We start from the raw sequence: 13,215 nt of genomic DNA on the forward strand, positions 1-13,215 counted from the left end.
AAGACATGGAGTAAAGGTAACAAGAAGTTTATTCCCAAACTATTTTTTGAAAGATGTCCTGATTCCATCTAACAACCTTCTCAAATTTATCCTATTACACACTTGAGAAATTGAGCATGTAACACATAATTATTCCTTCTTTTTTTTTTTTCCTTCGTCACCAAACCTTCTTTTCCTTATATGCATGTTCCTCTATTCTCTTACTTTGTCTTTAGTGACAACCACCTTCCGACTTCCAAACCAAACTTTGAGCCATTGTATTGAATAATATTGAATGAGCCTTTTTTTAGTTCAGTGCATTGTAATCTTCTGTCATAATGGTGACGTTAAAGAAGTTTCTTATCAAATCTACAGAATGAAGGAATGGGATGGGGTTTGGAAGAAATTGGAAGCCAACATAAATAGATTAGGCTTTGCACGTTAAAAACTGGGTGCAATCAAAATTTGATCTCAGCAGGCCTCTTATTGTTTCAATTAGCAACATTTAGATATTGTAAGTTGGGTTTTCTTCACTGGACATATATATGCATCAGATTCACAATCCCGTCCAAAGTTTCATGAAAAACCAATTGGCAAGTGGATCTACGAATGAATGAATTGAAGGGGAAAATCAAAGTGAGCGATTTGACAAAATGAAATAAGAATTTTGACACAATTCATTCCGCGAAGAAATAAGTCACATGAATTTAATAATTACAACTTCAATTAATAATCCTCATAAGAAAATGATTCAATGATTTCCCTACCCAACAATTTTCTCCTGCAGAAAATCAACCAGAATATTGGAGCAACACGTGCAGAATGGCAACAACATTGGCAATATTTGCCAGTCTACATTTTTTTCTTGATCACTTTTTGACCATGCATGATAGATGAATGAATCTATTATTCCCGCAACTGTGAAAATACCTAAACAAAGAGATAATAAACCAGCATCCAGGCAAAGCATCTGGTATGTAGAAACATAAATCTCCACTACTAGAAGAGAGAACCCTACATAATTTTCTTAAACAAAATACTTGGATGAAATGTATGCATGCTTATGTCTAGATAAAAAGGCGGGGGGAGAGAGAGAGAGAGAGAGAGAGAAAGAGAGAGAACAGTACCCCCAATTATTGCAGAAATATTGGTCAAAAAGTGTAAAAAAGGAACATGCTCCTCCTTGAAAGTCACCTGCAATATAAACGTACATAAAAGATGATCTGGAATATTATGATGCATCTGATTTTCGAGTTTATCACAGTAACTTAATAATAGCCCCTTATTTTATCTATCCAGAAGTGCAATTGTATGATTACTTCCACGTTTGGCTTGTTGGAGTACACCACAATATATATCTTAATGTTATGGGCCTTTCCATATTAGGCTAGTCGTATTAGGTTTATATTATGTTAGCATTAGTCGGCTAACCCTAGACTTATTAGGTTATGATATTATTCTAATAATAGTTGTTGACTCAGTCCTAACTCTCTTATGTAATATGTAATGAATCCTCCATTTAAAGGGATTATGCTATGAATAAAGTCATGAAAAGTAATAATCTCAAACCTTGTGTTTAAAAGGTTTAGGTTCCCTTAGAACCTAATTTATCCTGTTATGAACTTAAGTTCGTAACACTTAATCTACTTCAGTTTCCCTGAATCCACAGATTTTTCTCCTTGTAGGTCCTTATCCATGTTTGACTATCTCATGTGTGGAGATGCAGTTATGATAATGTGCATTTATAATTTTTCTTTCGAAAGGAAACAAAACTAAACAAGTGAAAATGGAAAAAGAAACATAATCTTTCATCAATGACACCTAAACCACCCCGATAATCATGACAGACTCCAAAATCACACTTTCAAATACCCTATTAGCTGTGAACAAATATATGAACCTTAACTGGAGAAATGTCATAAAAGAAGAAAATTCCAGGAAGAGACTGAAAAAAGTAACCCGATTCGGAACTCCAAAAATGCTGTGTCACGGAATACTGCACAAAACCATTGATGGTGCATCTCAGGCATATAGTAGATCTAATCAATCAAATAAAAGAATAAGATTTTGTCATCTTCAATTTACCTGATTTGACTGGATCATACGGCCTCTAATGTCAGTGTATATAGTAGGGACCACCTGACAAATTTATAAGAAAATCATAAAGATCCCTGCTGATTTCGAAACAACAGTCACAAAAAATAAAAGACCAAAATTCTTCAACTAGATGTTCAAGACTACCACAATGGTTCCTCTTCATCAATATATATATATGATTCTGATCTGATAAAACAACACTATTCCTTAAATGAGTTAAGCACATGATGATCTTATAAAAACCTCCATAGACAATTTAGATACAATGTGTTACAGCAGCCCAAGATCTACAATCATCATAAATCTTTCCGATATTGATTGTTTGCTCTTGCATTTAATTCAAATATTAAATTTATATCACTGCATAGTTTTCAACCACAATATAAACATCAAAATTAATAAACGAAAAAATGAAATTTCTATAAATAGGAAAATATCATTCAGCATTTGTTTATGAAACCTCAAAGACAGAAACATAACAAGAACATAATACCAACCTTACCAACCTCTTGCATTTATTTCTATAAACATAACAATAACATATTAATTATATTGAACAAATTTTGATTTAAGGGTTGCTTACTTATCTAAAAAAAAAGAAACTAGAAAAGACTATTTAATAGATGCTTACCACTCTGTTCTTGGCAAGCAACCAAAACAGAGCTTATCCTAAATCTTTCACATTTGGCAGCTGAAAGCTTTTTGCAAGTGCAAAATCAAACATTCCAGCAACTTTATTTACTTCAATCGATCCATGAATATTACATCCTTCACCTTCCTTTCCTTTTATCTTTTGGATAAAACCTTCTCGAAGCCTTTAGATGACACTAAAAGTGAAGTACACTGCACACAAGTTATGAGTAATCACACATTTTTGAAGTTCAGGAAAATTGTTTCATGAGCTTATTTAGAGTTTAACTAGCCAACTGGAATAGGCTTTTAGCAGACTAGCAGGCCCGCTTTGCTTTGGATGAATTTTTGGATGCTAGAAGTGCATCACAAAAGTAATAGAAAAAGGGATTAACAGAAGAATTTTTTTTTTTTAAAAAAAAATTACATTTTAATAAGTAAACGAGATATCATTGAAAATGGTTAAGAAAATCAACAAACTAAGAAAATAATGGATTTGTATCCCCTCAAATTTTCTAAAATATGAGATTCTCAAATTTTAAAATCTGAGCACTTTATGAAAATTAAAATAACACACAAATCTCTTCATTTATTTGGACTGTTGGATATAAATTATGTAATAGAGGGTTTCAAATTTTAAAATTTGAGAATCTCATATTTAAAAAAATTTGAGGGGATGTTGATCCGAAATTAAGATGCAGAGCAGTTGCCCAGTCAAAAGAAATTTGAAAAAAAACAAAAACACTCTACTTCTACCATCAAAACTAAGCACACTGCTGTATCTTGAGTAATGAGGACAGCCGCACAACCCTTACGAACAAATAAGAACAAATAATTCAGGCTAATCCAACACGGCTGAAAATAGCATTCCGTATGACATTGGCAATATTCTCACATTGGCAATGTCTTTTTGATTGGATATTTCTTTGGGTTCTTAATTAGGTAGATTTTGAGAGGATTGATGAGGGACTGGAAGAGAAAAGGCAAGACGAAATTGTGGGGTTTTGGCCCCAAATTAAAGAGAAGGACGGGTTCAAACTTCAATGGGTATGCAGGCTAAACAAACAGAGTACGTACCATTGATTGTGCGGCGGAGGGTTCGACCCATTGGTTGGGAAGATATCCCTTCCCTTCCATTCCAATATTCCATGCCCATTGCATGGCCGGAAATGACAGAGTAACAACCTGAGAGACAGAGGGACAGAGAGATTGAAAAACCATTAATAAGAAAACTAGAAGAAGGATGGCGTCACAAAACTAACCTCTGAAAGAATGGGCCCGCAGCATTGAGAATATGGGATAGATGATGAGGTACCTAAAAGTACTTTTAACACTCAAAAAGTCCATTTGAAAAAAAAAAAAAAAAGGTACTGACTTAGTAAAAAAATTAAAAGCGTTTTTAAGGATTCAAAAAGCCTAAAAATGATTAAAAAAACACTTTGGGCAAAGCTTTAAAATGATGCTTTTGTCAAAAAGTGTTTTTTAACTTAAGAACTCTATTTATCAAACGCAATCTCAAACAGACTTTTGGTCTATGTACAAAATTATTTACGGGAAGGAAGCTTTGGCAAAAGTTAATTATTATGAGTTAAAAGGAAGCAAATCAATCTTTTTGGGGAAGCACTACTTTAAGTGAAAGCCATTTGTCATTTAATTGTATCTTTATGCTTGCTAAGAAAGGACCTCTAGAATTAGTGAGCACATTTAAAATTACATTACATTTCAAGGATTTGTCAAGTGGTATTAGGATCAATATAGTCGGATGGATTCCTATTGTTTGTATTTGCTCCAACAAATTAAAACAAAAAGGAAAAAAAGAAAAATCAACGTTAAGGTGTAATAGTATCTTACATGGTAGAAGGAGCGTATAATAATTGATTTCTTTAAGATAAGGAGAAGTCCATAGCCAAAAATAGACCTCTAGTGGTATGGTATGCCAAAGTAAAAACATATAAGTCGATCGGGTTGTAACCTTATGGTCGGTCTCTTTGTTAAAGTTACTTCTTTTTATAAACTTAAGTTTATGGGATAATTGGTAATTTTAACATACATAGTATCAAAGCCAAAGGTCTCGTTAGTAATTGTTAACATATATTTTCATATTTTTGAATCTATTTATGGATAGTCCAATCATCTATTTCCAATGGCTAAGTGTACTGGGATAGATAAGGGTTAGAAAATGTTAGCGTTGTGACTTTCAACCTGTCATCAATATGTGCAGGCCCCATTGGTTTTTTCTTCTCTTTGTGGGTTTTGGAGATCTCACTCTGAGTTTGACTCATATTTGGTTTTTTTTTTTCCTAGTTTGTCTTGTATTTGGTTTTGGAGACCTACTTGTACTAGGATTTACTTGACCGACTTAGGAGCACTATTTAAAGGCATGTTTAGACTTTTGTGTTAGTGCCACAAGCTGAATAGCTTCAATTAGAGTGGGACAAAACGTGAGAGAGATATCAAAAGTGTGCAAGGTAGCAAGCACAAAGTGGGAGTGCTGCATAAGGTGTTTTTCTTCTTGGTGTTTTTTGGAGGAGCCAAAAACAAGTGATTAGAAGAAAAAAAAGTGTTGCGGAGTGAGAGAAGAAAATAGAGATCAACCGCTATTAGTTCCAGCAAAAAAATAATTTGTACATATGTCTTTTGTATTCTATTTTGAGAATAATCTCTCTTATGTGATAGTGAGATTTGGGTATATTGGGGCTTTGAGATCTGAGTGATTTTTTTTCTCTACTATTTTTGTACTCCATCTTTTGATAGTGGATTTTTCTTCCGGTCGTCTTCGCCAGTTGATGTAGGCTTATTAAGTCGAACCACTTAAATTTTGGTGTCGTGTGTTGATTGCCTAATCTTTGTTATTCTGAATTCTTCTTATTTTTCACATTTGATGGGTCTTGAAAAATAGGATTAATTTCCTAACAACTGGTATCAAAGCTTTTGGTTCGAGTGGGAGCGATGGCAATAGAAGAAGGAAAGATAGGAATCGAAAAATTCAACGGCACAAATTTTGGGTACTGGAAAGTGCAGATTGAAGATATTCTTTATGGGAAGGATCTCTATCAACCTCTTTTGGGAGAACAACCTGACTACATGTATGATAGCGAGTGGGCTCTGATTGATCGTTAAGCCCTGGCAGTTATCAGGTTATCACTGTCAAAATCAGTTATGCACAACGTTGTAAAGGAGAAGACCATAGCAGGTCTAATGTCAGCTTTGTCAAGAATGTATGAGAAGTCGTCGGCTAACAACAAGGTGCACCTGATGAAGAAATTGTTCAACCTAAAGATGGCAGAAGGGGCTTCGGTGGCACAACATCTCAATGAGTTCAACACTATCACAAATCAATTGTCCTCGGTGGAAATTGATTTTGATGATGAGGTTCACGCATTGATCGTCTTGGCGTTTTCGTCAAATAGCTGGGAAGCCGTGAGGATGGCTGTGAGTATCTCTATAGGAAAGAGTAAACTAAGCTATGAAGACGTTAGGGATTTGATTCTCAATGAAGAGGTTCGCAGAAGAGATGCGGGTGAAGCCTCTTGTTCTGGTGCTGCTTTAAACCTCGAGACTTGGGGCAGAGGACAAGACAGAAACTCTGGTCAAGGCAGATCAAATTCTAGAAAAGAGAGAAGCAAATCCAGATTCAAACAACAACCTAAGTGTTGGAACTATAGCAAGACAAGCCACTTCAAGAAGAATTGTAGAGAGCTAAAGAAGAAGACTGACAACGACACTGCAAATGTCGTGGTAACAGAAGAAGTGCACGATGCCCTATTTCTATCTGTTGAGAGTCCTCTTGATTCTTGGGTCTTGGACTCATGAGCTTCTTTTCATACCACACCGATCCAAGAAGTTCTCGATAATTATGTAGCTGGAGATTTTGGGAAAGTGTATTTGGTTGATGGAATGGTGCTAGATGTTGTGGGTCTAGGCGATGTTCGCATTAGAGTTCACATTAACTCGGTATGGAAGCTGGAGAAGGTCAGGCATGTTCCAAAGCTGAAGAAGAATCTGATTTCAGTGAGACAGCTTGATGAGGAAGGGCATTCAATTCATTTACACAGTGGACAGTGGAAGGTGAGCAAGGGAGCCAGAATTTTGGCTCGTGATTATAAGACAGATACTCTCTATATGACCACGAACAGCAAGGATACAGTTGCTGTTGTAGATACGGGTACTGACTCAAAACTATGGCACATAAGGCTTGGGCACATGAACGAGAAAGGGATGAAGGTACTTATGTCAAAGGGGAAAGTACCGGAGTTGAAGTCAGTTGAGTCTGATTTGTGTGAAAGCTGCATCCTAGGGAAGCAGAAGAAGGTGAGTTTCGTGAAAGTTGACAAAGCACCTAAGCTTGGAAAGCTGGAGCTGGTACACCTAGATTTGTGGCGTCCCGCACCAGTGGCATCTCTTGGAGGCTTGCGGTATTACATCACATTTATTGATGACTCAAGCAGGAAAAAGAAAATACAAATCTATTGTGCCTTCTAACTATCACGAAGATGGTTTACAAAGGATGATTCGGTAGAAAATAAGATTATTTCTAATCTTCCAAAACTGTGATTAATAATGAACATAATTATTCCTTTCTTTCTTCCTTTTTCTCTAAACTTTATTTTCTTTGTGTACATGTTATCTATTCTCTTTCTTTGTTCCTTTCTTCATCTCCAAATCTTCTTTTCTTTTCTTCTTCATCATTATTTTTTTTCTTGTTTTGTGTACTTAGGCCTTTATTCTCTTACTTTTTCTTTCTTTTCTTTTCTTTTTTTCCCCAAAAGTTCGTTTCTTGCAAGTTCTTATATTTATTACAAGACTCACAAAGTTAAAATCCAATATTGAAGTTATCACCCATGAGTATTCGGCCAAACTATCAGTAAGATGGTTTACAAATGTTGAAATTTCTACTTTGGTAGACAAAACAAAAATTTGATATGCCCCCAAAATCATGAAAGAAATGGGTTACAATGAACCTATTTTTTTCTCTCCCTTTTTTTTTTTTTTTTTTGGTCTCTCAACCTTTGACTTCGTTTGTTAAAATTTTTATTTTCTCTTCTAAAAACAAAAACGTTAAGAAACAACCTAAATATAAAACACTCTTAAAAACACAAGAAAGGTTTTCACCTTAATGTCGCATCAAAATACTTTTTTAAACCAAAAATAAAAAACCACCCTCTAAAAACACATTAACAAACAGTGCCATAATTTCATTTTGTACGTGTTCTTTTATTCTCTTGCTTCGTTCTTTTCTTCTTCTCTTCATCTTCTTTTCCTTTCTTCTCCCTACTTTTTTAAAAATTATTTTTGCATGCTTATTTATTCTCTTGCTTTATCTCTTTAATAATCTCCACACCTTTTCTTGTGAACCTAGATATCTATGGGAAGCCTCACCAAAGTTACCATCAATCTTATAGTTTATCATCTTTGACTACTAGGCCTAATTATCATAGAGATGGTTTAGGATAAAATTTCAACTTTCGTGAAAAAAAAAAAAAAAAAAAACTTTGCAACGCTCCAAAAGAATATATGACAAAAGTGAGTTATAGCAAACATAACGTTACAAATGGCCAAAGGAAATAAGTGCAAGGGTAAAAATATTATGAGGAGGCAATAACAGCTCAACATTGAAAAAAAGCATTTGGTATTTAGTCATTCTTGTTTTCTCTTAACGTTGTTATTCATTTATCTTTCATAAGTTGGTGTTATTATTATCTTTAATTACGCATCATTCACCAACGTATGAAGATGAGTTGGGGAATTATTGTAAAAGATTTTTTATTTTTTTATTTTTTTTTTAAAGACATGGAGTAAAGGTACCAAGAAGTTTATTCCCAAACTATTTTTTGAAAGATGTCCTGATTCGTCTAACAACCTTCTCAAATTTTTCCCATTACACACTTGAGAAGTTGAGCATGTAACACATAATTATTCCCTTTGTGTTTCCTTCGTCTCCAAACCTTCTTTTCCTTATATACATGTTCCTTTATTCTCTTACTTTGTCTTTAGTGACAACCACCTTCTAACTTCCAAACCAAACTTTGAGCCATTGTATTGAATAATATTGGGACAGAAATTTCCTCCAAACCGGTATGGAGAAAGTATCTTCCAACTCATGTAAAATAGTGCCAAGTGTCTATAAACATTTAAAAGACAAATTAAATTCTTAACCTCATTAATAGCAGTTTACTAATTTAAATTTAATGTGCCTTTTAAATGTTTATAGACATTTGACACTATTTTACATGGGTTTAGAGGAAATTTTTGTCCATAATATTGAATGAGCCTTTCTTTAGTTCAATGCATTGTAATCTTCTGTCATAATGGTGCGTGAAAGAAGCTTCTTATCAAATCTACAGAATGAAGGAATGGGATGGGGTTGGAAGAAATTGAAAGCCAACATAAACAGATTAGGCTTTGCACATTAAAAACTGGGTGCACTCAAGATTATCAAACCCCTGCCTACAAACATAAACAAAAAAGTAAGATTTTTGTGGAAACACCCTGCTTAAATTTGATCTCAGCATGCCTCTTATCGTTTCAATTAGCAACATTGAGATATTGTAAGTTGGGTTTTCTTCATTGGACATATGCATCAGATTCACAATCCCGTCCAAAGTTTCATGAAAAACCAATTGGCAAGTGGATCTACGAATGAATGAATTGAAGGGGAAAATAAAAGTGAGCGATTTGACAAAATGAAATAAGAATCTTGACACAATTCATTCCACGAAGAAATAAGTCACATGAATTTAATAATTACAACATCAATTAATAATCCTCATAAGAAAATGACTCAATGATTTCCCTACCCAACAATTTTCTCCTGCAGAAAATCAATTAATAATCCTCATAAGAGTTGTTGACTCAGTCCTAACTTTCTTATGTAATATGTAATGAATCCTCCATTTAAAGGGGTTATGCTATGAATAAAGGAATAAAAAGTAGTAATCTCAAACTTTGTGTTTAAAAGGTTTAGGTTCCCTTAGAACTTAATTTATCCCGTTATGAACTTAAGTTCGTAACACTTAATCTACCACAGTTTCCCTGAATCCATAGATTTTTCTCCTTGTTGGTCCTTATCCATGTTTGACTATCTCATGAGTGGAGATGCAGCTATGATAATGTGCATTTATAATTTTTCTTCTGAAAGGAAACAAAACTAAACGTGTGAAAATGGAAAAAGAAACATAATCTTTCATCAATGACACTTAAACCACCCCAATATTCATGACAGACTCCAAAATCACACTTTCAAATACCCTATTAGCTGTGAACAAATATACGAACCTTAACTGGAGAAATGTCATAAAAGAAGAAAATTCCAGGAAGAGACTGAAAAAAGTAACCCGATTCGGAACTCCAAAAATGCTCTGTCCCGGAATACTGCACAAAACCATTGATGGTGCATATCGGGCAAATAGTAGATCTAATCAATAAAATAAAAGAATAAGATTTTGTCATCTTCAATTTACCTGATTTGACTGGATCATACGGCCTCTAATGTCAGTGTATATAGTAGGGATCACCTGACAAATTTATAAGAAAATCATAAAGATCCCTGCTGATTTCGAAACAACAGTCACAAAAAATAAAAGACCAAAATTCTTCAACTAGATGTTCAAGACTACCACAATGGTTCCTTGTCATCAAAATATATATATATGATTCTGATCTAATAAAACAACACCATTCCCTAAATGGGTTAAGCACATGATGATTTTATAAAAAACTCCATAGACAATTTAGATACAATGTGTTACAGCAGCCCAAGATCTACAATCATCATAAATCTTTCCGATATTGATTGTTTGTTCTTCCATTTAATTCAAATATTAAATTTATATCACTGCTTAGTTTTTTATCACAATATAAACATCAAAATTAATAAACGAAAAAATGAAATTTCTATAAATAGGAAAATATCATTCAGCATTTGTTTATGAAACCTCAAAGACAGAAACATAACAAGAACATAATACCAACCTTGATGAAATATTGGTGCATACCATTTGGTGTTTCATGTACCCATTACACCCTACAAGGCGTTGAGAAGTGAAAAATGTAAATAACATATTAATTATATCGAACAAATTTTGATTTATGGGTTGCTTACTTAGCTAAAAAAAAAGAAAAAACTAGAAAAGGCTATTTAATAGATGCTTACCACTCTGTTATTGGCAAGCAACCAAAACAGAGCTTCTCCTAAATCTTTTACATTTGGCTGCTGAAAGCTTTTCGCAAGTGCAAAATCTAACATTCCAGCAACTTTATTTACTTCAATTGATCCATGAATATTACATCCTTCACCTTCTTTTTGTCACGGGAGATGCAGAAGAGGTTAAGGCAGATTTGCAAGGAAGAGAAGATGAGCTGGAGGAGAAACAATTCCATATAGATGAAGTTAGATTCTATTAAGTAGTTAATTCTGTTTTAATAAACACTGCACGTGTATAAGTGGCAGTTATTTTAGTTAGTTGTAATCAACTTTGTAACTGAATTGCTTTAGTTGCTAAGCCTTATATAAGGCTGACTAAGTGCAAGGAGGAGTAGCTTTTGAAGTGTAAAGAATTGTTAGGAGATTTGCCATCTCAAATTGACCTTTTCAATAAGAAATAGTAGTTAAAGTAGCCAATGGAGACGAATTTGTAAGTTCTGGAAAATGCAAAAACACAAAGGTAAAGATGCAAGGTTATATTTTTATTGTTGATTTTTACATCTTACCTTTGGCTGGTTGTGGTATGGTACTTGGCATTCAATGGTTAAGAACTCTAGCATCTATATTGTCGGATTTTCTAAATCTCATTATGCAGTTTGTGTATGAGGAACGAACCTGTTTGCTGGATGGATCAGCTGCTAATTCAAGTTTTCGTATGGAAAATGATGAATCTGTGAAACTAACTAGAGGTGAGAACAAGAGTGTTTTGTTGCAGCCTCTTCATGATGTTATTACCCCCAGGCAGGAGAATGAAGAAGGAAGGAAAAAAATCAGAGAGGTTGGTCCTATTGAGCAATACTGAGGTGTTGGTTCAGTGGGTGGGGCAAACTAAAGATGATGCTTCTTGGGAGGAATTATTCCACTTACAACATTCTTATCCGCACCTTGTGGGCAAGGTGCTTTAGAGGGGGAGGCTATGTCACGGGAGATGCAGAAGAGGTTAAGGCAGATTTGCAAGGAAGAGAAGATGAGCTGGAGGAGAAACAATACAGTTAGATGAAGTTAGATTCTATTAAGTAGTTAATTCTGTTTCAATAAACATTGCACGTGTATAAGTGGCAGTTATTTTAGTTAGTTGTAATCAAGTAGTTAATTCTCTTCATTTATTTGGACCGTTAGGTATAAATTATGTAATAGAGGGTTTCAAATTTTAAAATTTGAGAATCTCATATTTAAAAAAAAAAAAATTTGAGGGCATGTTGATCCGAAATTAAGATGCAGAGCAGTTGCCCAGTCAAAAGAAATTTGAAAAAAAAAAAAAACACGCTACTTCTTCCATCAAAACTAAGCACACTGCTGTATCTCGAGTAATGAGGAGTGCCGCACAACCCTTTCGAACAAATAAGAACAAATAATTCAGGCTAATCCAACACGGCTGAAAATAGCATTCCATATGACATTGGCAATATTCTCACATTGGCAATGTCTTTTTGATTGGATATTTCTTTGGGTTCTTAATTAGGTAGATTTTGAGAGGATTGATGAGGGACTGGAAGAGAAAAGGCAAGACGAAATTGCGGGGTTTTGGCCCCAAATTAAAGAGAAGGACGGGTTCAAACTTCAATGGGTATGGAGGCTAAACAAACAGAGTACGTACCATTGATTGTGGGGCGGAGGGTTCGACCCATTGGTTGGGAAGATATCCCTTCCCTTCCATTCCAATATTCCATGCCCATTGCATGGCCGGAAATGACAGAGTAACAACCTGAGAGACAGAGGGACAGAGAGAGTGAAAAACCATGAATAAGAAAACTAGAAGGATGGCGTCACAAAACTAACCTCTGAAAGAGTGGGCCGGCAGTCTTGAGAATATGGGATAGATGATGAGGGTTAGAAGAATTGGGAGAAGAGAATAATAGAAATATAGTGGAAATAATGAAAAGAATCATACTTAACATTTCAATATTATTTTTAGAATAATATCTGAATTTTGCTTCTTTTTTTTTTTTCCAAGTATATATCTGTTAATATTGATGTAATTTTTTCATTTTTTTTTACAAATAATTTGTTTGGAAAGTACTTTTAGGCCTCTCAAATGCAATCTCAAACCAGGGCCGGTTTGAGATTGTGTTTGAGAGGCCTAAAAATACTTTGGAAAAAGTTCACATACCTTCTTCAAACTACCACCCAATTGACAATGTCCCCCCAAATTTTCAATTGCGACAATGTACCCTACAAACTACCAAAACATTGTCAATGTACCCCTCAATGACGAAACTACCCTTAGTAAATTTTTTTTAAAAAAAAAATACTAAAATTTCTGGAAAAACCTAAAATAAAATAAAAATTTTAAAATTTTGATTTTT

At 34.3% G+C, this 13,215-nt stretch overlaps 1 protein-coding gene across 1 annotated transcript; it reads right to left on the minus strand.

The window, feature by feature from the left end:
- Positions 1-638: 638 nt before the first annotated feature.
- LOC132179431 (protein disulfide-isomerase 5-4-like) lies at positions 639-12,749 on the minus strand. Its single transcript, XM_059592159.1, has 9 exons — positions 12,689-12,749; positions 12,507-12,614; positions 10,701-10,729; positions 10,167-10,220; positions 9,982-10,077; positions 2,065-2,118; positions 1,880-1,975; positions 1,107-1,173; positions 639-909 (listed from the first exon to the last, which is right to left on the minus strand). The coding sequence occupies exons 2-9, from the start codon at positions 12,583-12,585 to the stop codon at positions 743-745; spliced, it is 642 nt and encodes a 213-aa protein (XP_059448142.1). The 5' UTR covers positions 12,586-12,614; positions 12,689-12,749; the 3' UTR covers positions 639-742.
- Positions 12,750-13,215: the final 466 nt, after the last annotated feature.

The sequence above is a fragment of the Corylus avellana genome, chromosome ca4 (genome assembly GCF_901000735.1).
Source record: "Corylus avellana chromosome ca4, CavTom2PMs-1.0".
Lineage (NCBI taxonomy): Eukaryota > Viridiplantae > Streptophyta > Magnoliopsida > Fagales > Betulaceae > Corylus > Corylus avellana.